General features: G+C 38.2%; 1 protein-coding gene across 2 annotated transcripts in view; it reads left to right on the top strand.

Annotated features, from left to right (window-relative positions):
* KIF13B (kinesin family member 13B) overlaps positions 1 to 25,450 on the top strand; it is a 197,431-nt gene that overhangs the window by 107,634 nt on the left and 64,347 nt on the right. For both annotated transcript variants that reach the window (XM_019636150.1, XM_019636149.1), the window contains exons 22-35: positions 226 to 396; positions 1,582 to 1,739; positions 2,086 to 2,218; positions 7,143 to 7,289; positions 7,846 to 7,875; positions 9,293 to 9,392; positions 10,161 to 10,287; positions 11,041 to 11,096; positions 12,769 to 12,893; positions 14,225 to 14,401; positions 17,173 to 17,265; positions 21,604 to 21,756; positions 22,553 to 22,630; positions 23,962 to 24,015. In XM_019636150.1, the coding sequence (XP_019491695.1) occupies positions 226 to 396; positions 1,582 to 1,739; positions 2,086 to 2,218; positions 7,143 to 7,289; positions 7,846 to 7,875; positions 9,293 to 9,392; positions 10,161 to 10,287; positions 11,041 to 11,096; positions 12,769 to 12,893; positions 14,225 to 14,401; positions 17,173 to 17,265; positions 21,604 to 21,756; positions 22,553 to 22,630; positions 23,962 to 24,015 (1,602 nt within the window). The remainder of the gene's footprint in view (positions 1 to 225; positions 397 to 1,581; positions 1,740 to 2,085; positions 2,219 to 7,142; positions 7,290 to 7,845; positions 7,876 to 9,292; positions 9,393 to 10,160; positions 10,288 to 11,040; positions 11,097 to 12,768; positions 12,894 to 14,224; positions 14,402 to 17,172; positions 17,266 to 21,603; positions 21,757 to 22,552; positions 22,631 to 23,961; positions 24,016 to 25,450) is intronic.

Below are 25,450 nucleotides of genomic sequence, written 5' to 3'. Positions count from 1 at the left end.
CCTTTATAGGCAAGGTGGTTGTTACCCTTTGTCACCCTCTCGCTCAGTATGACACTGGTTGTCACCATTTTACAGAGGCAGAAACACAACCCCATGGTGAGTGGGATTTAGTCAACCTAAACCAGCAGTTAGTGACTCAGGCAGGACTGGAGTCCTTATGTCTGACTCAAGTGTTTTTTGGAACTTTCTGAGTTTAAAATGAACAGAGCCTTTCTTTTTCTTCAGGTTAAAATACTCCAAGCCACTGGGTTGCCACAGCATCTGTGCCACTTTGTGTTCTGCAAATACAACTTCTGGGATCAACAGGAGCCAGTAGTTGTTGTACCTGAAGTGGATCCCTCGTCCTCTCCTGTCAGCAAGGAACCCCAATGCATGGTTGTCTTTGATAATTGCAATGTAAGTTTGTTTCCCAGACTTGGTCAACATTTAATTATTCAGGTAAAAACAAAACAATGAAATGAACCTTATTTTGTTGAATAATTTGGTACCAATATATGTCTTGGATCAGAGTTTCTTAGAGTGGGGCTGTAGTAAAAATATAAAAAGTGTTACCAATACGTTGAATATGTTTAACTTACATAATGTTATGTGTCAGTTATATCTCAGTAGAACTGGGGGGAAAAACTACAGTGTTAATGCATTTAATTTCTCCACAATCAGAAGTTGACTTTTGTGAGTGCGCGCATACACACGCACATATATGTGTGTACTCTTCTCCAAAAGGAATCCATGTTTCGTATTAAATTACTGAAGTAATTGTCACCTAGAAAAGAAACTAATGCTTTAGAAATAGTGAAGATAGAAAAGAGACAAGAACTAACTTTATTGAGCACCTAATGTTCTGCTAAGCACTTTATATTAGTGTTTCATTTGATCTCGACCTCAGTTGTGTTTGATGATAGTGCTTTTTACCCTCAGAAGCAGCCAGTTCTGAGAGGTCAGCTTGCCCAGGGCTAGTAACTAGCAGAGCCAGGACCACCAGATTTTTAGATTTCGTTTTCTACTGAGGCACAGTTTTAGAGCTTTATCCTACTAATTATTGCAAAATACTGTCTTATATTTATCTTGTAAAGATGGACAGGTTGGAAGAATTTTTGAAAAGTAGGTGATTTTTTTTTTTTTTGCACTGATGATCATTATTTATTTCCTTTCTCTGTTATTGGAGATAGCTTCCTGAAAACTGGGAAAAATTATTTTTCCAATGCACTGCTACCTTATTGCATGTAATAACTTTTATATCAACACATTCTAGATCATTGTTGTAATTCTTAATATAATTATTTATACTTTTAAAAATAGCTCACAAAATATTGCTAACAAAATAGAATACAATGCTGGTTTTTCACGATAGATTTTCAAGGTGAAACATCTTTAAAAAGTCAGAGTTACAGTTATTTTTAAAGTCAGGAACCTTAGGCTGCCTGAGCTTTCATTATGGGTGTAGTGTGACAGTTCTGTTATATAACTAAAATATTCTTTTCTATTTCTCCTCTCCGTGATGAAGTAAGTATATGATGGTGGGTGTAAGTAATTATAAGGTTACCAAAAAGTATTTCCTCTTCTGTAATTATTTTCTTTTAGGAGTTTTCTGTTAACATCACTGAAGACTTTATTGAGCACCTTTCGGAAGGGGCGTTAGCAATTGAAATATATGGCCATAAGATGACTGATCCTCGGAAAAACCCAACCCTGTGGGATTTGGGGATTATCCAAGCAAAAACACGCAGTCTTCGGGACAGGTAAATTTTAGATATCCATCTGATTCCATTTACAATTTTGGCTTCTGTACGTCTGATTATGATGCTTCAGTTTTTAAATAACCACTTTGAAATAGATTTGTAATTAGACCTTCTTGAATTAAAAAAAAGGGGCTAATTTCTTGTTCTGATATTAAGTTTGTTTAACTTTGCTTTTAATTATATTTGCTAATATGAACATGTTTATTACTGATGGAACTATAGGTCATTCTGTTGAGTTATTCTGTTTGGAGGTCATTGTCATTGTTAATTCTCATGTGTAGAATCCTAAGCTGCCTGTAGTGAAATAGAAATGTATGATTTTCCAAGAATTTCAACTATTTCCTAGATGGAGTGAAGTAACCAGGAAAATGGAATTCTGGGTTCAGATCTTGGAACAGAACGAGAATGGTGAATACTGCCCTGTAGAAGTAATTTCTGCAAAGGATGTACCAACAGGAGGAATCTTCCAACTCCGGCAGGTAATAAAATTGTGAATGTTGTCATTTTGAATATTAACATTAAATTCTTTGGCACCATAAAGTGTCATATTGGATTCCTTTTAGCAGAAATATCAGTGATAATGAAATCTAGACTGCCACGTCCATTTTCTATGTTAAAATAATCTCTGACTTCATCTGTGTTTTCCTTCATTTTCAAAACTATTTCCACTTATAATATTTTTAAACTAGTTTTTGTTAGGTTTAAGTAAAAAAGATAAATGATAAAGAACAACTTAGAATTGAATTGTACAAAATAAAACAAGCACATCAAGCAGCATTAGAATATTTATAAAGACAAGGAGGAGCAATGTGACGTGGCAGAAAGAACAAGCCTCCAGGGTCTGCCATGCTGGGGTTCAGCTCTGGCTCCCCTGTGGCCTAGCTGTACATCTGTGTGCAGGCCCAGTAACACCTCAGAACCTTTTCTCAGGTGGAAATTGGAGATGATGATAGTACCAACTTCTTTGGATTAGTGTGAGGATTGGAGATACTGTATATGAAGCACAGAGCTTGGTACATAGGAGGTTAGAAATGTTTTTTCTTCTTTTCAAAGATTTTATTGGGGAATTGGGGGAGGGAACAGCGTTGGGGAATTGGGGAAGGGGAACAGACAAGTTGCTGTCCTTTTGTTCTTCAGTCTAATAGTGGAGGACATCGCTTCACTGGCCCATGTTGGTATTATCATTGCTCTTTTCCTGGATGAGGCAGTCAGTTGCCAGCCATTGGACGCCACTCACTGCGGCTCATGGCAGCTCACGGCAGCCCACTGCAGCCTTACTGCAGCCTACGCTGTCGCCAGCGACTCACAGCAGCCCAGCTCCAGGTTGAGCCATTGTTCATCATCTTAACTGTAGAGGGTGCAGCGTCACTGGCCCATGTGGGATCTGAACCAGGGCTCTGCTGCTCAGAGCTTGCACTCCCAAGCCAAATCTTAACCAAAGAGCCACTCGGCCAGCCCTAGAAGTGTTTTTTCTTCCTGACACCAGCCAAGTCTTCGATTCTCTGCAGACACCATCTGGGTGTCCTGCAGTTGAGTTTGCACCCTAACCACTGGAATTTGCATCAGACCCCACAGTGTTAAGGTATCACGTAAGCACAAGACTGTCCTCTCTTCAGATGCCAGTTCTAAGCATAGGATTCCCAGGTTACCCACTTCTATCTGACATGGCTGCAAAGTCGGGGATTCCCACCACTCTCCTCGTCAGGTTCGATAATTTGCTAGAATGACTCACAAAACTCAAAAAAGCCTGTTACTGTTACCAGTTTACTATAAAGAATACAACTCAAGAACAGCCAAATGGAAGAGCCGCATGGGGCAAGGTGTGGGAGGAGGGATGAGGAGCTTCCCTGTCCTCTCTGGGTGTGCCAACCTCCCTGCACTTTGATTTGTTCACCAACCAGGAAGCTCACTGTTTGTAGGTTTTTGTGGATGTTCCCTTATGTAGGCATGATTGATGGCAACATTGGCCAATGGCGATTCTCAGTCTCCAGCCCCTCTCTCCTGTGGGGTGGGGCTGAAAGTTCCAACTTCTAATCAAGAGTTGGTCTTTCTGATGACCAGCCCCCTCCTGAAGCTATCTGAGGGCCTGCAAGAGTCGCCAAATTAAAAGTCACATCATTCAAGGTGTGCCTATAACTTTAATCACTCAGGGAATTCCAAGAGTTTTAGGAGCTCTCTGCCAGGAACTGAGGACAAAGACCAAATATCTTTTTATGATACCACAGGAGATGTTAAATAAATTCAGCTAGGTAGATATGAATACTTGCCAGAAATCAATAGATCAGGGAAATATGTGAGAATTGTCACTTAACCCCAGGCAGATTGTAATCTGGAAAGTGTCTGTGCTGCCAGCTAAAAATGAGAGAGAATATCTTAATAGAATTTACATAGTAGATTTGGAAATACTTTTTTTGAGCTCTACTTTAGTGGAATATTGCATCCTGTATAGTTTCCATACTTCAGAATAATAGTAAAATATTAGAATAGCTCTAGAAAATGAATATTGAAATAATTCAAAGCAAAATATGAGAAAAGATTAAAGGAAAAAGAAAGTTTGCTGAAATATTTAAGTTCCTGAATGTTTTAGTAGGAGGAAGGCGGTAAGCACTTATTCTCTGACCCCAGCAAATGAATTTGAGCAAATTCATTCATGCATGGTCAGGGAACTAAAAGCAAAAGGAAATTAGTTTAAATTATAGCATGAGATATACATGTAAAATAGGATTCTTAAGGGGGTGAAGAACATCTTTTTTTGAACAACTATTAAAATTACATATATCTTCTTTGGATGCCTTAGACATTCATCTCCTGGAAGGTAAGACCAGATAATTTTCTTTGGTTTAGTCTAAATTAAATATTTAAATATTTGTTATACTCCTGACAACCTTTACTACAGTTTTAGTGATTCTACTTTTTGGGTATTTATCTGAAAAAACCCAAAACACTACTTTGAAAAGAAATATTCATCCATATATTCATGCAACATTATTTACAGTAGCCAAGATATGGAAGCAACCTAAGTGTCCATCAGTAGATGAATGGATAAAGAGGTGGTACATGTATACAATGGAATATTACTCATCCATAAAAAATAATGAAATCTTGTCATCTGCAACATGGGTGGACCCAGAAGATATTACGCTGAGTGAAATAAGTCAGACAGAGAAAGACAAATACCATAGGATTTCACTTATATGTGGAATCTAAAAGAGAAAATAAACAAAACAGAAACAAACTCATACAGAGAATATTTTGATGGTTGCCAGATGGGAAGGGGTGTTGGGGGGGTAGGTGACAAAGAGGAAGGGATTAAGAAGTTCAAAGTGGCAGTTACAAAATAGTCACAGGGATGTAAAGTACAGCATAGGGAATATAGTCAATAATATAATAACTGTAGTGTCAGATGGGTACTAGGTTTATCAGGATGATTACTTCATAAGTTATATGAATGTCTAATCACTATGTTGTACACCTGAAACTAATATACTATTGTATGTCAATTAGTTGAAAATTAATAAAATTAAAATAAATGCAGTCATGCAACAAAGTATGTTGGGTTTATCAAGAAAGACTTAAAGGATGTGCATCTTCACCTGGATGCTGATGATAATCACACAAAGGCTGGCAAGGTTTTTCATATATAAATGGCAAGATTAAAGAATAAAGACACAGAGGTTGGAATTAGGTAAATTTAGGTAGAAAGTAACATATAGGAAGAGCTGGAAAGTAGTAACAGGAGAGGCTAGAGAAGCATATGGCAGCTAGTTCATAGAGGGCCTAGAATGGTAGGTTCATTGAATTCAATATATTTCAACATTAGAACCTCTTGTTCTTGAACAGGAGACGTGGCAGAGGAAGACTGATTAGATTAACCATATGAAATTTCTGGTTTTGTAGTAAAAAATGGTTAAGTATCAGCAGTTACAAAAAGTTCAATCTAATGGTTTAAGTATACTGTTCACAGCTTTTTCTATGGAACATTAAATCATTCTTGGATGTTTCCCCCCTTCTTACCTTGAATCTTCCCTGGAGTATGTGTATTTCACCTTTCAAATTTGGGCACACATTTAAAATAGGCCACTTTCTGTCCTAAGTAAATAAACACAAGGTAGCTAATTGAAAATGACTAAACCATTTTAGACAATTAAAATGTTTTCTTAGGTACTCGTTCCACAAAATATCTGATGCATAGTCCTTGGAAAATATTAAATCAAAAGACATCTGTAGCTCATCTTTTCAAATCTAGCTTGATGGGATCAATCGTTCCCTAAGTTGATTTTTCTGATAATGCCAAGCTATTGGGAATGAAAATCTGATGGGAGAGAACAGTAACTGACTTGAAACCGTATATTAAAATTCTATTTTATATTTCTAGAATTTATAAACCAACTTTGAAGTCAGTAATTTGGGAATACGGGAATTTGTAAAAAAAATAGTACTTCATTGTAAATATACAAAGCCACACAGCATTTATCCTGAAAATGTGCTTAAGAAGAAATAGGTTCTATCTGGTCAATTCTTCATTTTTTAGCTTGGTTTAAAATTATTTTATTTTGGGATTAGAGCAGTGAATCCAGGATAGTAGTAATTATTCTTATTTCTACCCTGATTACTTATTTTTTTTAAAAAGTAGATTATACTATACATGCTGGGTTTGTAAATCTGCTGTTTTTAAAAAAAGTATAGTTAACATCTGTCACCACACTCTTTAACTTAAAATATCATGTATATTTTTCTGCAGCCATATTTAAATGACTATATAATATTATATATACTATAGTTTAAGCAGTTATCAGTATTATACATATAATTTATAACTAGTATTTTATTCTTAACATTGCTTTAAGATTCTTTATGTACGTATGTGATTATTTACTTAGACAAGATTCCTAGAAAGTTGACTTGTAAGGGAAACATATTTTTTAATGCAACTTGCTCTTCAGAAAGCTTTACTAGTTTATATTCCCACCAACAGTGTATGTATTTGCTTGTATCATAAACTTTGGGCAGTATTGGAAATTTCCTTTTTAGAAGATAATTGCTATTTTAGTAAGTGAAAATAAATGTATATCATGCTTATTTTAATTTGTATTAATTTGATTATTAGTAAGTTGAACATTTTTTATTGTCTACCTATTTGCGTTTCTTTTGTTACAATGTTTTTCCTTAATATTTATTTTTAATGAAAAAATGTGTAAACCATATATTCTGTATCTTTCTACTTGCTTAAAAGGAAATTTTTCCTGATTAGTTTTTCAATTTGTAGTTTACTACTTAACATTTAAAATATAGTGTCTCCGAATGAAACGCTTTTCCCAGCATCAGCCTGTAGGGGTCTCTGTAAACTAAATTTTTGTGAATCAAACTGATTTTGAAAAACTCTTAAAATTGCCTGTGATACAGGGGCAGTCCCGGCGAGTCCAAGTGGAAGTGAAGTCTGTGCAGGAATCTGGGACTTTACCGCTGATGGAAGAATGTATATTGTCCGTCGGCATTGGATGTGTGAAAGTTAGAGCGCTCAGATCCCCCAAGACCCAGGAGGCCTTCGTTGTAAGTTTCCGTGCCTGTTAGGTTCTTGCTGAAAGATCCAACCAGATGAATCTTTTGGAACCTGGTAGAAAATGGCCTTCCATGAACAATTCTTTCAGTATTTCTTTTGTTTTCCTTCGATGTCTTTTTTTTTATTTTATTGTAGTACATTTGCATGAAATCACTGCACCAGACTGTTGGTTTTGCTGTGGTCCATGGCAAACTGAGGGTTAAAACATCTAGTGATTAAGCTCCTCGTCACCCACCCCTCTGCAGAAACCCCCTGCTGGCTGGTAAAGACTATTTGCCAGCAGGTGTTTGATTTCCCCTGGGGAGTGGGACTATAAACCCAGCAGGGAAAGTATTGTACTGGTTCCTGAAAAGGTCAAATAAATGTTCTTCACTTTCCTGTGAGAATCTCAAGGTTTTACTCCAACTTCCTGAAAACTGTAAAACCGAGAGTGAGGGTGAGTGGAGGTGGGAGAAAATATACAGTATGGGAAAAGATTCAGGTTGTTTAGCATAGCCTGATTCATGGATATTGTTTCGGTTCTGCATAACATGTTTTGTCTTTTAGGAGGAAGAGGAAGACATGGACAGCTACCAGGTAATGAAGCACCTGTTAGCCTCATCAAATAAGCTTGATTAAAGTACTACTAAATTCCTATTCGTGAGTCCTGCTATACTGTGACTTAATAATTTCACAATTTTGATTCAGATGTTGCTTTTTCTCACATTAAAATGGAGTAGGGAACAATGAGGGTTTCATAGGCTGTAAAGTGAAATCTGTTTAGTGTAGGAAATCATTTGTGACTGTTATCCTTTTTTAAACCTTGAGCTCCTCCCCACCCAGGCTCCCTACGCATCTATTTCTTCAGATTCTCTTCACTGCATTTTCTGTCCTTGAGAGGAGTCACCCACTCCTTTCCCCATAAGAGTTGTCTCATACTGAGCATCAGTCAAGCCACACCCCTTAGGTATTTTCCTTATTTTATTTTAAGCCAGGTCTTTCATTCCCACTTCATGGAATCATACAGGTTTGGTTTTGCCCGCCCCCACCACCTCTTCTCCTAATCTGCAAGATTTTGTTTGTGTCTGTTAAGTTTTATCTTGTTAGGACTCTCAGAGCTCTTTGGATCCCGATTACGTCATCCAGTGTAGTCACTCTCATTCTAATTTGATAAAAATGTCTGCCTTCCTATAAGTCACTGATAAAAACATTGTATCGGAGAGGGTTAAATACAAAGTCCTATGGCACAACAATACAGACTTCTTTTAAGCCGACGTTATTTCATTAATCACTGTTCTTTGGACGTGCTATTTCAGTCATTTCTGATTTCATTCAAGTAGATTCATTGCACATTTCTCCATCTTGTCCACAAGAATGTCATGAGCTATTTGGTTAAGTGCCTTAGCGAAATCCAGATATACCCCATTTCCTCAGCATTCCACTGATCTACCCGGTCTTGTAACTTTATTACAAAAGGAAATGAGGTAAGACTGGTGCACAGTCAGGTGTTGCCTGGTAGAGTTATTCATCTCTGTAATGCCCCCCACCACCAAAACACCACCAAAACAAGGGAGAGACGCATTTACTTGCTGTTTGCAGAGACTGGTGAAGCATGTGGAAGGCTGTAGTGAAGGATTTGAAGAATTCTTATGATGGTATGAAGGGAAAAATTTGAAGATGATTGAGTAGTATTTGTGATTTTTATTCAGCAAAGAGACCTCATAGAAGATGTTAGTTACCAGCGCTTGGAGTTCTGCCCTTTGAACTAATGGGAATAAAACTGGTTCTGGATATCAGAGAATGCCTTTTCAGAAAGGTCTAGAACAGTAATGCTTTAATTTCTGAAAGGCTCTGCCCTGCATAATGGTTGGAGTCAACTAGTGGTGGTAATGAAGACATTCGTGTATAATACTTTACATTATTGAACCAGATTAGAGTAAGTTAAGATAGAGCACAGTGTCAGATATATTGTCTTGGCATTATATTGACTGTCATTTCCATTGTCTTCTTCCAGGATCGGGATTTAGAGAGACTGCGTAGAAAATGGCTAAATGCGTTAACAAAACGTCAGGAGTACTTAGATCAACAACTGCAAAAGCTTGTCAGTAAACATGGTAGGAAAGCAAGTTAAATATTGCCTTTCCCCCAAATCAGTGCATAATGAATTCCCATTTGCAGCCACATAAATTAAAAGTAGATGAACAAATACATCAATAATGGGGATGGCAAGAGCATAGGAGTGTTACTTACTTGTGTCACGTCCTTTCAAAAGAACATTCATCTAATTGTAATGATGTCTTTGCCTTTCCAGCCCCCAACAAAGAAAGAGACCCAGTACACAAAGTAAACATTGTCCCTCAAAAATAACTTAAGGAAGATGCTAACATTTCTTGTCCGAAGGCACTTGAATCCTCTGGCTCTGGAAGAAACCATTCATGTGCCCTTCCATTGTAGGCCTTCTATGGACTGACGATGGCCTTGCTGTGAAGAGTACACCAACCTCTCTAGCTTATCGTTACTTTTTTTTTATAATTTATTTTTTTTGTTGGGGAACAGTGTGTTTTTCCAGGACCCATCAGCTCCAAGTCAAGTAGTTGTTTCAGTCTGGTTGTAGAGGGCGCAGCTCAGTGGCCCAGGTGGGGATTGAACTGGCAACCTCGTGTTATGAGCACTGCACTCTAACCAACTGAGCTAACCGGCCGCCCCTATAGTTACTTTTTTATTGTGAATTTTTTTTAATCACTAATTAGGGAAGTAAAAAGTTTCTAGTGAACTCTCATCAACCAATAGCTGAAATCTGGGCAAATCCTACCATTACACAGGACAAAAGTGTAAATAGCAAGTGAGATATCTATATTTGACCCATATTTCTGATATTCTAGATAAGACAGAGGACGATGCTGACCGTGAAGCTCAGCTCCTAGAGATGAGGTTGACTCTAACGGAGGAAAGGAATGCGGTCATGGTCCCCTCGGCCGGCAGCGGGATTCCGGGGGCCCCAGCAGAATGGTACGAATGCTTCCATGTGTCTTCTGAAGTTCCAAATGCTCCCTAAACAGAATGCTTTCTGTATGAATTTTGCCTGTGCTTTAATTAAAGGAAGACTCATTATAGCATATGGGGAAAAAGTTGTTGGAATTAGAGGAAGTGTTAAATTATTTTCATGAGTTGGAATAACTATGACCTAAAACTATGTTTTATTAAATAATATTGTTATTGGCTCAAGCAATTAAGATTTCTGAGAATCTAAATCAATATTTAGTACCAGTGCACTTAGCATTTAAAAAAATAGTTAATATGTTAATTACTTGGGTCATTCCCTTAAAAGACCATTCGGTCATCATAAAATTGCATCTCCAGGAGTTTTTGGTTTTGGTGCTGGCTAAAAGTATACTGTCAGCAAATGTTCTGTGCCACTTTATAGAAATTAAAAATAGTAAATTAAGCCATACGAGGCCCTTAGGTATATAATTTTATAAGAAAGGAACTTTAAACAAGGGAACTTCATTTATAAACAGGTATATGCGTCTTATAAGTCTGAGTTCTAGTTTCAGAGCATAGGATAATTATACATGATTGCACCAGTGAAAAGGAGCAGCCTTACAGTCAAGCCTTTCTGGCATCTCTGATGTGAAATTATAGCAAACCCAATAGCAGAGCTATTATTGGCTCGAGCTGTAATGGCTCCGAATGTGTATTAAAGCTGTGTCACGAAGTACATGCTGCTGAAACGGTTCACTTTATTTGTTTATTATATTTTAGGACCCCAGTTCCTGGGATGGAAACACACATTCCTGTTATATTCCTTGACTTAAACGGTAAGTTAGGAGGTGCTTTCTGAAGGTTTACCTCTGACGAATGAGTGTCCAGATAACACCTAGAAGCTAACAAAGTAGGCAGTTAGGCAATTCTGTAAGCCTAAGGTTAGGAACCATTCTTTGTTTGCCAGAGGACTGTAATACTTGACAGAGAATGAACTTTCTATAAGAATAGTATTTTTATAATGGCAGTAGGTATGTTTCATCATGATGTGTTTTCATATTTCATTCTACAACCCATACTGCTATGCGTATGCTTTGTTTTTTCAGCAGTTTAGGATGGTAGTAATGTTTTCCTGTACTTAAAATAATTAATTAACTAAGACATTCAATATTATTTTATATTTCAGGTGTACAGCATAGTGTTTAGACAAAAATATTTTCTTTAATTTTTAGGAAAAGGCTTCTCTCTGGAAAGGACTAATAACTAATGATTGCTTATGTAGCATGTTTTATTTTATCTGGTGTTTTCTTAGCACTGTTTAATAAATTTCTCACATTTTCTGTAACTTCTTGTACCATTTATCCCTACCTCGCCTATTTTTAGAATAACTGTCATTTTTTTTTCCTGACTTTTTCCTCCTCATGTAAAATATTTTGGATGTGGCTACATTTTACATATACTTTGAGGAGGGAAAATAAAAATGAGGATAGATTAAAGAGCTAAAAATAAGTTCAAAGCCAGCAGTTAAATTCCTAAAACATCTACAGAAGAACTATATATTAAAATTATCTATTAACAAGATTAGATGTCTTCAGGGGTTTTGCACCTTGTACCACTGAGCTTATTGAGACACATGGAAGATTTTTGTATATACGCAGAGTTAGGGAATAGTACTTAGCCACTGCCTGTCCACCTGATGGGGTTGTGATGTATTACCACTGCACTCTCTCCTTCCTTGTTCTGTTGACCCTTTGGAGCCTGAGGATGACTCTGACCTAGCCTTATATTGGCTTCCTGAATAGGTGAGGGTGTGTGTGTGTGTGTGTGTGTGTGTGTGTGTGTGTGTGTGGATGTGTGTGGATGTGTGTGGATGTGCGTGCACACACACATGCACAAGAATGTGGTAAAGAATAAGCTTAAAGAAGACCTGTTAGTATGACTATTCCTAGATACGATAAGAACCTTATTCAGTCTTAGGCTCATTGTTGGTCCACCCAAGTCCACATACTAGAAGAGATACTTTTGATGCCTACTCACAAATTTATGAGGGATAGGGAGTTGGGAGAGCGAGGCTTGGAACTGAATAATCAAAGGGCCATGGGACCACCCTCCAGTTTCTAGCTCATGGAGCAAATTGATTCATTTGTTGAACTTAACTGTCAGATAATTGAAATCTCACTTCTTGTTTCTCCAGGTAGGGAATTTGGGTTATAATCCTATCATTAATATTTGTGGGCTGATTTGAGTAATATCTTGGGTATCTTGGCTTCAGTTGCCTTCCATGTAAAACAAGGCATAAAGGTAGGAGATTGGATAAGATAATTTCTTGAGGCACTTTCCAACTCCAAGATCCATGAGCTGTTTAATGGTCATCATCCCGTCACGTAAGATTTTAGAGCAAATGAGATTTGACATACAAGAATTTAATATTAAGCACATTGAAATTTAACTGGTAGGGATTATCCTCGAAAATGATCTCCATATTTAATGGAATGTCTTTGTTTTTAGCTGATGATTTTAGCTCTCAGGATAATATTGATGACCCAGAAGCTGGTGGATGGGATGCTACCCTCACCGGGGAAGAAGAGGACGAGTTCTTTGAACTGCAGATTGTAAAACAGCATGATGGAGAGGTAAGTAAAGCATAACTCGGGAGGACTGGATGAAAAGTAGTTTCTTTAACCTTTCCAGGAGCCTTTTGAAACAGGTAGCAAGATCATCGTTTCAGTGCTTAATTTCTCAAGCAAGATAAGTGGAAACCTTTCATTACGACTTCCAGAAAGAATGCAACCACTTCCAGAAGGAGTGAACCATCAGATTACATCTTGTCACCATTTTACTTCCTTTCTGGTAAAGGTTAGGTCAGCAGAGGTCCTCTCTCTAGGGAGGTGCAACTGAAGTACACAGAGGTAAAATGACACCATGCTTGGGATTTGCTTTGGGAATTCTTCAGTAAAGACTTCTTAAAAGTGAAAAAAGAATAGATGAAGCTGGTGTGGCCAAGTGTTGATAATGTTTGAATCTGACTGATGGGTGTTCGATGGGGGCTTATTTTTAAAATTTGAGTATATGGGAAAAATTGCAAAATATTTTAAGGAAGGAAAGCTGATATGATGCTTTGAAGGATACATCATCACTTAGTGGTATGCCTAAAATGCACATCCTGAATCTAACAGTGAGGAAACAATCAGACCATCCCAACTGTGGTGTACTCTGTAAAACACAGGGCCTATGCCCTTCTCTAATGAGTCAATGTCATGAGTGATTCAGAAAGGCTGGGGGACTATTCCAGATTAAAGCACACTGAAGGGACATGGCAACTAAAGGCAATTTGTAATCTGGATCAGAATAATTATAAAATTGAATATGGACTCTATATTATATAATGGTATTATATTAATGTTAAATTCCTGAATATGATCATCATCCAATGGTTAAGAGGATGTCCTTGCTTTTAGAAGATACTTGCTGAAGTAGAGATGTAGAGTTACATGTCTGTAACTTACTCTAAAGCGATTCAGCAAAAAAAAGAAATATTCATCAAAAAAGTAAAGAATGCTGCACGCGCGCGCGCGCGCGCGTGTGTGTGTGTGTGTGTGTGTGTGTGTGTGTGTGTTGTGAGAAAGATAGGGAAAGGGGAAGTAGCAAATGTTAACAGTTGATGAATCTAGATGAAAAATATACAGGAGTTCAATGTACTGAATTTGCAATTTTTCTTTTTATTAAATGTTGGAGCATTTCTCAAAGTAAAAATTTAAAAGCCGGCCAGCCAGGAACATCCTGCTCTGTGCTCCCCAGCCTGGGGTGCCTGAGGCCACAGCCTCATATTGCACAGGCTCTTGGGGCAGCTCTGGTAGACCTGCCTTCGTGACTGGCATGTCCCCCTCAGCCCCAGCCCAGATGTTTCCTTGTGAGGCTTTTTGTTTTCAGGAGGAAACGTACATTGTCTCTGTCTTCTCTGCAGGTAAAAGCAGAAGCCTCTTGGGACTCTGCAGTACACAACTGCCCTCAGCTCAGCAAAGGCACACCTGCGGATGAGCGCTTGTTCCTGATCGTGCGGGTGACGGTCCAGCTCAGCCATCCGGCCGACATGCAGCTAGTGCTACGCAAACGGATTTGTGTCAGTGTGCACGGTCGGCAGGTGAGTCCTGACTCCTCGCTGAAGATACGACTTGAACCACAGGTCTGACATGAGGGCGGGGTCTGGAGTGATGGCTCAGGCCTTCTGTCCCAACAGGCTCTGGGAAGCATTGAGGCTTTCTTTTCCAGGTGCCTGTTCCTGTCCTGTAATCGTGCTTACTTCGGCCCCAGAACTTGTCATCCTGACTTCCTCCTAGACAGCATTCACTTGTTACACTGAGTCTTTCTTACTGAATGTTCACACATTACTGCCATTCTTTTGGGTGCCACAGAGCCCTGTCAAGGCGAAGTTCACTGTTTCTGTTTCTTTCATCTGGGTCCTATAAGATGAGAAGGTTCAGTGCAGTTAGCTGTTTGTGCTTCTTACTCTTGGCTTTCCATACCTTTCTTTCCTTGCAGTCATCTCTGCTAATTCACTGATTCATGAATTTGGAAAGTGTACTCTGTCAAGCTTTGGGGTAAAAAGATGCATAAGAAATAGTCTGCATCGTTAAAGAACCAGCGTCCGTTGGCCTGTGTAGATGTATAAACAGGAAACTCTTCTCTGTTGTAATAGTTCTCTGACTCAGGTGGTCATCTTGCACTGGGAGACTGCAGGTAAGAGAATGGACAGTTTAGACTGAGGAAGTCAGGGATGGCTTTGGAGGGCAGGATCATGTGTGAGCCGCGTTTTTACAGACGGCGAAGTTTGGCAGGCAGAGAAGGATCAACTGTTGGCTGTTCCGTGGAGAGGAGGAAATATATGTGGAGAAGTAGTGAGGATGGAAAGGACGTGGCAGGCTTGGGGACCTTGAGAAGCATGGTGTGACAGCATGTGCTGCGAAGCCAAAGCTGTGGCTGTCAGCACAGTTGCAGCTAGACTATGAAAGAGCTTGTGCCATATGAAAGGGTTTAGGAGAAAACGTCTAGGTAAAGATATAAACCGTTTCTGTTACTGGGTTTTGCAAATATAGGATTTGGGAGGTTGATTCTAGGGATTCTTTTTAATTGTCTATTCTTACTTTTTGGAGCTCTCCTCGGTACATTGCCTAAAAACCAGGACACATGAAAATAAATCTTTTCATTTAAAAGCGCACAGTCATGGTTGACAGAGTCCTAGCTATAATCTCCACCCCTAAAAATTAATCTTTAGTTCTAAATGTCACACTGATATCAATCTTTGAAATGAAGACTGGCGGTAATGCTGCTAAAATTGCAGCTCTTTAGCTTGGCAATCCAACATCAATAAAACCCAGGTCATCGGGTTAGCCATGGATGTATGTGGTGTGTCTCCCATTCACTCGTCTGTTGGTCTCCCTTTTCTTGGAAGTCTTTAAGGGATTGAAAAAGACACGTTGCTCCTGGGGAGCATTTTGAAGAGTCATTTGCCATTTCAGAACTAAAGATTCTGGTTGTCAGGTACTGAGCCTGACCCGGTATAACCTGAGCCTGGCCCAGTACCAGCCCTATCGAATTTTTAACAGAAAGGGTGCATGGTGGAGTCACCAAGTTTCTTTTTTTGGTTTTGTTTTGTTTTATTTTTTTTTTCTATGTTTTGTTGTAGGGACAAGGAATTGCTACATTTCTCCCCTGGTTGAAATGATTTGACAGTATCAGATTGATACTGAATGAAATGATAGTATATTTTAGGACATGGCCGTTTTCTCTCCCAGCTTTAGATACTTCATTCCTAAAAATGACTTCTTTATAGCAAGAACAGGGGCTTCCTTATGACCCTAATACATGCAGGTCAGCTTCAGTGATTCCAAACAAATAGAAAACAAGATAGGAAGATGACAACAGCACCCACGCTTCCCCCCACCACCCATTAAAAAAAACCAGTGTAACTGGCGGTAGCACACCATTGCAAGGCTCACGTCGAGAGAGTGAAGGGGTGAAATACATGGTCTCTTTGCATTCTGAGAGGTTAAAATCTCTTTTTTGTCTTAATTCACTAAAGATTAAAAAATAGGAAAGAAATTATGATTAAGCAAGTTTTTGAAAATATGTATTTCTAAGACCAAACAGCTTGATTTTTCCATTTTCTTTGGGGGTTTTCACGTATTTCCTGCTTCCCTTTTGCATGGGGATTAAGGTTCAGTGTTCGTTTAATATTCTCTCTTCTTCTTATCTTTATTCACCAATTGTATTCTGCCCTCATCCGTGCTCTCTTCAACCTCTACAGGATGTTCAGTCTTAGCAGCATCTTCAAATGAGTCATCTATGCATTAATTCAACAGTTCAATTCTTAACTGCGCAAAGAGCGCAGTCAGCATAAACAATGACCATGCACTCTTAAATCATTCTTCATAACGATCCTGCTTTGGTCAAGAATTTAATGCCTGAACTTGTCAATATTCATAGTACAAGTTGTCCATCGTGCTGGGGAAAAAAAAGAAGTGTAAGAGTCACCAGTCCTTGCTTACATCTCAGTTAGAAGGTCATTTTATTGTGTAGAAGTCAACAGCATTATTTCTGTAGCCTTTTCGCAGAGCCAAATTAGATGTCTAGTACCAGTTTCCAGAGTGTATTGCCTGTACTTTTGATATATTGGGACTAGGACCTGCCACCCATTGTACATATTTAGATATGCAGTTATCTACAATTGGTTTTGTGTGCTAAGATAAAGTTGAGGCACCTGTATTTAGTGATTTGGATTTCAACTTGCTTATATTGGAAATATGCTGTTTGTTTTTGGTTAGAGTGAATGCAGTATCTTTATGCTGTCTCTCTGTCAATGTAAACTCGGTTTTTGAGATGGGAAACCATATCTTCTGTTTTGTTTTTCTCTAGGGTTTTGCTCAGAGTCTCCTAAAAAAGATGTCTCATCGAAGTTCTATTCCTGGCTGTGGAGTGACTTTTGAAATTGTCTCCAATATTCCAGAGGTGAAGGATCATATGAAATTTGAATTTACTAAAAGTAAAGATCTAACTTCCTAAAAAGTCACCCACCCAAGAAATATGCATTAAATGGAATTGTATATTTAGGGAAATACTATAGATTTTTAGAGGAATTTCCTAATTTTAACTTGACTCATAGTAAAATGTGGCTTTAAAGGTTCTGGTGTTAGTGTTTTGTTAAAGAAGAACATTCTTTTGAAACGCAAGTCAACACCTTTTCATTCAGAAGGTGAAGAGGAATAAAAGGTGCAAACTTCCAGTTATAAAATAAATGAAGTCACAGGGATGAAATGTGCTGCACAGGGAATACAGTCAATAATATTGTAATAACTTTGTATGGTGACAGATGAGTTCTAGACTTATTGTGATGATCACACTCTAAGGCATATAAATGTCAAATCACCATGTTGTACACCTGAAACTAATCTAATATTGTATGTCAACTATACTTTAATAAATAATAAAATTTTAAAAAGACGTAAGATAATATTGTAACCCTCAAAGGGAGACAACGTTGTGTAGGGTAGAGATTTAGTGTTTCATTTTGGAGTCAAACAGAAATCTTGTTTCTTTTACCTATTACTGAAGTGAACTTGGGTGGGTTACTCTGATCCTAAATAGTTTCATTTATCAGATGAGGTTAGGGATACTTCCAAAACAGGCTTGTTTTTAAGGATTAAATGAGACAATGTATACAACTTGTTGCTGTTATTGTAATTGCTATATTATTATAGTTGCTATTATTTATTATTATTTCTCTTTATGAACAAAGTGAGATATTCACAGGAATTAAACAAATAGAGGTTAAAATATCCCTGACAGAAGCTTACTGGAGAATGCAGTTTATACATGCTTTCTAATATTTAAGCCCTGATTTAGACAAGATTTATTTATCTGGGCACCGGCACTGCTGGAATTGGAGGCCTTCCTTACAGGGGGAGGAGAAATGAGGGGGTCTAAGAAAAGGAATAAGAAAAAGAGAAAGAAGGGCAGCCCCTCTGCCACATTCCCCGTCCAGAAGCAGGGAGAGAGTAAGGAGGTACAGACTGAACTCTCCTCAGGAGTGGAAAATGGGAGTAGTGAGGCTGAGCGCGTCCTCCTAAGCACACCATCAGCATCAGCCTCGTTCTCTTTATTTAAGGGCTCAGTGTTTGTTGATTGATTCTGTTGAGTGTTTGAGCAATAGATGGACATTATATATTTTAATACAGAGACCAGTTTTGGAAGGGTAAAAAGATTATGCAATACTTAGGCTTTGTTTTAGATTTCTTGGGTTGCAAACGCACTTCTTCCTCTCAAAGAATGTCAAATAGTAACTAGTTTTTTCCTGGATCTTCAAAGTGTTAGACTTACACAGTAAATATTAACTGTTAAACTATTTAATTTGGAGCCTGCTGAGCAAATGTTAAGTCTGTTTTCAGAGTTAGACTACCTGCAAACTCTTGGGTCTATAATAGATTACTCCTTGTATGCCTATGTGTTTGATTAGAGACTTACTGTTTATTCTCTGTATCCGAATATTTTATATGTTTTTCCAATTGTTTCCGATCTTAACTCTATAAATGATTTGTATGCAGTTGAGAAACAGCTGTGTTCAGAATCTAGTGCATATAGTGGCAGTTATGTGAGCCATCTTCACGTCTTCCTTTGTTCTCTTCATCTCTTCCCCCCCCTCCCCATAGTTTTCTTATCCTCTTTAAAAGTGCTTTTGTTCTGCAGGTGATATGGTTTTCAAAGGGAAGAAATGTGGGGGAATCAGCTGAAAGATAAACATAGAGCCTCATGTGATTGGGCTACCTGTTAATAATTAGCTGAACATCTCAGTTGGCAATCGTCATTTTCAGGAAAAGTGAGACTTACAGCTTACAGTGTCAGGACTAAGTTTATTTTTTTATTTAAAAACAAAAAGATTCCCTTAAGAAGCTAGGTTTCATCACGAAGAAGCCCCGAAAAGTTCTTTGTGTTCCCTATTACAGAAGGCTGAAGGCAAAAAGAAATGGTCAAAGGCCAGAGAGCAACAGGAGACATTTTTTAAAAAAGCAACTAGAATGCTTTCATTGTGTTGGGGAGAAGGTCATTAACAAGAACTGAGACAAAGAGTTTTCATTCCAAAGGCTTTATTACCAAGCTTGGTGTCCGTCTCATTAAAAAAGAGAGAGCGGACCCCAAGTCCTGGCGGGTGGGGAATTTATAGCTGAAGCTGGATACAGAAGCAAAAAAAAGCGGTTAGTGAGTAAAAAGAGAAAAAAATTTTAACAAACAGAGTTAACTTATCTTCTAGCTAGCCATAAAACTTGGCAAGTTTATTTTCTTCTAACGAACTATAAATCAGGACTTATTTATCTTTTCCTAACAACATACCTAACTTATCTTTTACCTAGCAAGCAAGCCATAAAGCATATTTAGTTTATCTTTTCCCTAACAAGCAAGCTATAAAGCATACCTAGCTTATCTTTTCCCATTCTCTTGACAAGATACTTTGTTAATTTTTGCTGAAGCAGAAGTTTCTTTCATTCCTCTGGGCGGGGGGTCTTAGCCTAGGATCTGGGCCTGGGTCCCCACAATTGCTAGTAGGAGTATAAAAGGATACCAACCACTTTAGAAGATATACACCTACCCCATGATCCGGTAATTCCACTTCTGAGTCCTTAAGCAAGAGAAATGAAAGCATATATCCATAAAGACTTGCCCAAGAATATTCATAGCAGCTTAATTCAAAATAACCTAAAACTGGAAACAACCCAAACATCCATCAACAGAGGAATGGATAAATAAATTGTGGTATATCCATACTTTGGAATCTTAATCAGCTATACAAAGAAATGAACTATATGAATGAATCTCAGAGTCATTATGCTGAGTGAAAGAAGCTAGACATAAAAGAGTATGATTCCATTTATTTGAAATTCTAAAACAAGTGAAGCTAACCTCTGGTCCAAGAAATTATCTTGCCTTGACGAAGGGACTGTGTAGCCCATGAATGGACTTCCTGAGGTAATGGAATGCTTTACATCTTGATAGGCATGTGAGTAACATGGATATATGTGTTGCTTAAAACTTGCCCCTCTTAAAAATCAGGACAGTATCTGTTCTCTTCAGAGACCAGAAAGCATTCTGTGTTGACTGATAAAAAGAATACGTGCCCTATCAGGAGTCAGGAGACTAAGTTCTAGCCTTACCTCTTTTGTTAATTATGTAGCCTTCCTCTTTCCTTATCTATAAATTGAGAATGATTTCTCCTTTTCAGAGATAGTAGAAGGCTCAGATGAATGCTACAGGAGACACAAGTTTTGCCATCTTCCAAATTCTTCCTTATTTTATCTGTTCTAATGCTCATTTAAATTTTAAAAAATATTTTTGAGGTTAGAAGGTGTCTTACAATTGATTTCTTAAAATTAATTGACAGGCTTTTTTTTCCTCCTGAGATGTGTAGAAAATGCTGTTTTTTTCTTAAAGTTGATGGCATCTTAAAATGCAGTGGCACATGGATATAGGTTTTGTAGTTTTTGACATTATTATAACAAGTTCACAAGTAAATAAAGTATCTGATGTTCCCTAAGAAGAGTAATTTGTTATGAATCAAGTTTGCTTGAGGTGATTAAATACATTAACAAAGTCCTTCCCTGGCTTGTGACTCTCCACCCATGTCAGAGGAGCAGGGTGGGCACACCAGAAAGCACAGCGAGTGAGAATTTGCCAAGCTCATTTTCTTGGTAGGCTCGCTGCCTTTGGCGTCTGCCCCTCAAGAGTTGGGGATGGAGACCAGTTTTACAAGCTGCCACATTTTGAATATGTAGTCCGTGGTCAGCTGCCTAGTACAAGTGTTGAAACGCAGCCCTTCTTTCTGCTGTTTTTCTCCATACCCGTGGCTGCCGCCTACTGTAGTTGTTTGGCTCCCGCCTTATCTAGCTGTCATGCCAGCTCCTCATTCCTCTCTCTTGCCCCTCAACATATGGTCCTTAGGTATCGTGGTGGTTATATTTACAGCTAGCCCACCAAATCCTTTCTAACCAGTGATGTTTTTGTTTTCAATGGAAACAGAGGACAGTTTTGTTGAGAAAGTGTGCTTTCAGCTACGCTATGTTTAAACCAGCCTTTCAGGACAGCCTAACTACCATTATACCGTGATTTCTGTGGGAAATGAGTTTTGAGTTCCAGAAATTAACTTCAAAATGGAACTTTGGAATGTATCCCATTTATTAGTTCAGTACTGTGTGTGTGTGTGTGTGTGTGTGTGTGTGTGTGTCTTTGTATAGATTAAGAAGCTTTTATGTTTTCTTCTGCAATGTACTTAACTTTAATATACAACTTTCCATTCTCCAGGATGCCCAAGGAGTTGAGGAACGAGAAACATTAGCAAGAATGGCCACTAATGTGGAAAACACGGATTCCCCTGACTCAGAGGCATATATTGAGAAATACCTCCGAAGCGTGCTGGCCGTGGAGAACCTTCTCACTTTAGACCGCCTTCGCCAGGTCAGCCCACAGAGCTGGTGGCAGCAGTGCTCACCCCACCTGATTCTGTGTTTGCCTTTCTGCAGTTGACAGTATTGTTGTGTCTAGACTTTTGAAGAGCCTGTTTAAGTGGAGCATATTAATTTAGCTTAAATGTGCCAGTTAAGCCTTTGAAGATATAAAAGCTACTTTTGGAAAGTTACTTTTTCCAGGAGACTAAATGGTACTTCGTTGCCTTGAAGTAATGGAAGAACATATTTAACCCTTACTGGCTAAAGAATTCTTTTAAAAATCCCTTCATACTGGGCAGTAATGTTGCTGAAGAAATACGCAGTAATGAAGCACAGTGGGCCCTTCACAGCTGGCTATGCCGGCTCGAGCCTTAGAGTGGTGTCTAGAAGGGATAATAGAAATGCCAGCAATAAACCCAATCCTTAGAGAAACCCTAAACCTCATTGCACCTAGCAATATTCAGACTTTTTTTAAAAACCAAAGATACTAATGAAAAATAAAAGTGAATGGTCTAATTTTCACGATCTTTCTCCTGGGACTAACCTCTAGCCAGCTGCAAAGAGGCCATCAGTAGATAAAGAAGAGACTGATGTAGGTAACCTGTTAGCTATATAATTAACTGAATATTCCACAGTGATTATAACTGGATCATTGTCTCATGTGAAGTTACAGCCATTATTTACAGCCATTATTTAAAGAACTAGGAATGTGTGTGTATAGATCGTAGCTCAAAGCCTGCTTTTGATAGCATTGCTTTGGAGGTGTGTCTCTAATAAGTATTTTTCCCCTCTTTCCTGACTGACAGGAAGTTGCAGTGAAGGAACAGCTGACAGGAAAAGGGAAGCTGAGTAGGAGGAGTATTAGCTCTCCAAATGTGAACAGGGTGAGAACACGGAATTCCCATTCTGTGCTCGGCTTGTGTTCTCCTTTCTCGCCTCCCCTTTCCGTCCTTTACGTCTCATCTTGGGTATCATTTCTTTGTCTGAACTGATTGAAGTCCTCCCGCCGCCCCTGTTCTCTTCCCTGTAGCATCTGTGCCTGCCTCTGTCACTGTCCTCCCTAATAGGGGAAAGGGTACCCATTTATGCACCTCTCTAAGTGTTTCTCCTTTATCTTTAATCACCAGTGCCCAGCACAGTGACTGCAAGTGTTCAGTGAGGGTTGAACTAAAACCAAGCTAGCCAAGTACCTAGGGTAATCCATTCGAATTTTCTGGGCATAAGTTAATGACTAAATTGAGGAGAAGTCGGGGCCAGGCTTACAAACTCAGTTGCTGACAGGTCATCCAGGGTAGTATAAATGTGTAAAATAAGTTAGGTTTATTTCATAACAGTGTCTTCAGTTTGTTGTTGTTTTTTAAGACATAGATGTATAATTTATGAGCATATTAAGCATGCAGATAATTCTGCACAAAGAAATATGCTTGAAGCCCCATGATTTATCTCTTTTTCTTACTTTTGATAAAGATGTAGTTATGAGAAATACTACACCTTTGTCTGAACTTTACACTAAGAAAAAACACAGTGTAAGTATTGTAACAAAGAGCAGCTGACCCTTAGCCTTAGTGTTAGACTGACAGTAGTGAGAGGTAGGAAGGGATCAAACTGGGGGCACATGTGGCCCCTGAGTGACTGAGTGCTATCACTAATGCTCTGAGACCGAAAGGTTGGGCACAGGCTCAGACATTAAGAAACATCACTTTAATCCAACATAAATAGCTTCTCATTCCTTCAGAAAATGATCTATTAAAATGTACAGACATATGCAAAGATTTGGTGGTTAGAATCCTGTGGTTTAAAATAAATAGTTTAAGTGTTCACATTTTCTATGAATATCCAGAAAAAGGAGTTGTAAGATCAGGACACCAGTAAGGTACCCCAGTAACCTGGTATGCTCTAAACGGAAGGGGGTAAACAAATGAAGTATCTCTTACTTAGGCTCATTTAGTTGTTGTCTCAGTGTAAACTGGATATCTGATCTTACACAAACCTCCCATCTTAAAATTGTTGATAACTAATTCATTTTTAAAAGATGTGTGCCTCACAATGTCCCAAAGGCCACTAGTCTAGTTTGCAGCTTTTGTCTTGACAGCCTCTCTGCTACTATCCAACTTTAACATGCTGTTGATTTGGTTTTCAGTCTGTGTTTCCAGGACCATCCATTTATGTACTTTCACACATAAAGGACTAATCCCCCTCTTTATGTCTTCCTCAGTTGTCTGGCAGCCGACAAGATCTCATTCCATCCTACAGTCTAGGCAGCAACAAGGTAAGATTTTGTATATTTTTGTGAGTCTTAGACCTATTTCCCATTCAGCTTTCTTCTTCTCAAATATCATGTGCTAGTTTTTGCCAGCCAAAACGTCTCCTGTTCTTCTGTACATGTGAAATTTATTGGAATGTGTTTAGAGTTCATTTCTTTTTACCTTCCAGTTAGAATATGATTTTTTTTCTTCTTTTTAAAAGATTTTATTGGGGAATTGGGGGAGGGAACAGCGTTGGGGAATCGGGGAAGCGGAACAGACAAGTTGCTGTCCTTTTGTTCTTCAGTCTAGTTGTGGAGGACATTGCTTCACTGGCCCATGTTGGTATTATCATTGAGCTTTTCCCGGCTGAGGCAGATTGGTCGCCGGCCATTGGACGGCCACTCACACTGGCTGCCGGCCACTCACGGTAGCTTATGGCAGCCCACGCCCCACTGCAGCCTACGCTGTCGCTGGTGTAGAATATAATTTAATAGACCTTATTATTATTCTACTTTTTAGGGGTTAAAAAAACAATTTTGTTGCTTAAGTTCCTATTTCCATTTAAAATGTTCTTCCAATTTGTGTCATAAAAGGGACTTCAAATCAGGCTTTTAATAGTAAAATATTAATGTAATGATTGAAAATGTATGCAGAATAAGAGGATTATACCTAAAAGTTAATATTATTTGTTAGAAGGAAACAAAAAGGGAACAGAAATTTTGTTAGCTGGAATTTATTTACTTGTTAAAAGAAGATTGGCTATTTAATAATAATTATTAAAGCTAAGTGGGATTCATTATGCTACTCTATTATTGTTTATTATGCTACACTGTTTTTGTATATGTGTGAAATTTTCCATATAAAAACTTAACAGTAAAGTTGATAAACACTCACTTTTAAGATTTAGGTTACTAGTAGTTTGCCTAAAATAGTACTTATATATGTATGTGTATATATCCTGTTACTTCAGGCAAACTACTAGTAACCTAGATCTTAAAAAATGAGTGTGTGTGTGTGTGTGTGTGTGTGTGTGTTTATAAATATATAAATTGCTCTCCAACTCATCAATTTACTGATCATCTACCGTGTCTCTGAAAGTATGCTAAGGTTTAGTACTTCTTTATACTGATCCAATAAGTTTGATTAGCTCTTGATAAGCAAAGCATAGGTGGCAATTACCTGAACAAAGCAGAGTTTTTGGAAAATCGATTGTGTCATTTTTAAATGTAAATAAATTAAATATTGTAAGGAAAACCTATTTATAAGAAAAAAACATGACTTTCTGTGTTTTCTGGAAATACATCTGACCCAAATCCTCAATTGTAAGTTTCTTGAAAGAAGTGGTCAAAATTTCTTCAGCTTTTCTATCCACTGCCCTGCCCCCTCACAAGTTTACTTATGTTTAAATGCAGAAAATAATATTATCTATTGGGTTGTTGGAAAAGTCATGACGCATGT

This window comes from Hipposideros armiger, unplaced genomic scaffold (genome assembly GCF_001890085.2).
Source record: "Hipposideros armiger isolate ML-2016 unplaced genomic scaffold, ASM189008v1 scaffold_27, whole genome shotgun sequence".
Lineage (NCBI taxonomy): Eukaryota > Metazoa > Chordata > Mammalia > Chiroptera > Hipposideridae > Hipposideros > Hipposideros armiger.
This window is presented reverse-complemented; position numbering and strand designations above follow the sequence as displayed.